The sequence below is a fragment of the Aplysia californica genome, unplaced genomic scaffold (assembly GCF_000002075.1).
Source record: "Aplysia californica isolate F4 #8 unplaced genomic scaffold, AplCal3.0 scaffold00480, whole genome shotgun sequence".
Taxonomy (NCBI): domain Eukaryota; kingdom Metazoa; phylum Mollusca; class Gastropoda; order Aplysiida; family Aplysiidae; genus Aplysia; species Aplysia californica.
Genome location: NW_004797750.1, coordinates 501,519 through 502,424, shown reverse-complemented (window position 1 = coordinate 502,424; position 906 = coordinate 501,519). Strand labels below are relative to the sequence as shown.

The window sequence follows — 906 nt, the reverse complement described above, 5'->3', positions numbered from 1 at the left end:
TTGTGATGGTGTAAGGCGAAATCCGTATTTTGTTTTTGTGAAGGGCTAGACAGCAATACACTAAAGCAATGTAGATCAAGAAAGGAGTTAATCAAGGCAGACTTAAACTAAAGCAATATAGATCTAGAAGCCAGATATGACTGTGAAATGCTAGACAGCAAGGTAAATTTAGATGTAAGATGCCTCTGCGGCGTAGACCAGTAGGAGCAGTGACGCCAAGGCGTCGACCCCGAGCAAAGCCGGGTGCTGAGCTAGTAATAATACATTTGTGAAAGTTCGTCACTTTGATCGCCTAAAACTTCCAAACCGATAAACTTTCGAATTTGAAAAAAAAAGCTATGGTTCAGAATCATTTAAAGGGTGCACAGTTATATTAAGGAGTCTGGAGTAACTGTAGATCTAGTTTAATTTTCAGTTTTTCATTTGTTTTGTTTAGATCTTATCTCGGGAAAGTCCGTCTTCTAAGATGCCATTGTAAACAAGTTCACAAGCAGTGCGCTCTGTTTCCACAATGACTTGACGATCGATTCTTTTGAGTCCGTTCATCGAACGGTACATTTGTACCTAGTTAGTTTTCAAATGTTTTTCCATGTGGCTATGTCATGTTCCCAGGACTTGGTGAGAGAGCTCAACGCCACACACGCCGACTGCTGTGAGAGCCGATACCACTGTGTGGGCGGGGCCGTGGATAGGTGGGCGGGGTCTCCGTCACACAACGTGACGTCACGGGCTAAGAGGTGTGAGGCGCTTGTGGACTACGTCACCTGTCAAACTGAAGGTAGGAAAGTAATTAGAATTTGTGTTGTTATATGGATCGACAGACACAGAGGGAGAGAGGAGGGAATACAGACAGACAGACAGACAAACAGACAGACAGACAGACAGACAGACAGACAGACAGAGTGT

The 906-nt window shown here is 44.0% G+C and overlaps 1 protein-coding gene across 1 annotated transcript in view; it reads left to right on the top strand.

Moving 5' to 3' along the window:
• Positions 1-906, top strand: part of LOC106012742 — a gene marked incomplete in the record, with an annotated part of 16,981 nt that overhangs the window by 7,172 nt on the left and 8,903 nt on the right. Inside the window, 1 exon segment of the mRNA XM_013086563.2 lies at positions 613-778. Within this exon segment, the coding sequence (XP_012942017.1) occupies positions 613-778 (166 nt within the window).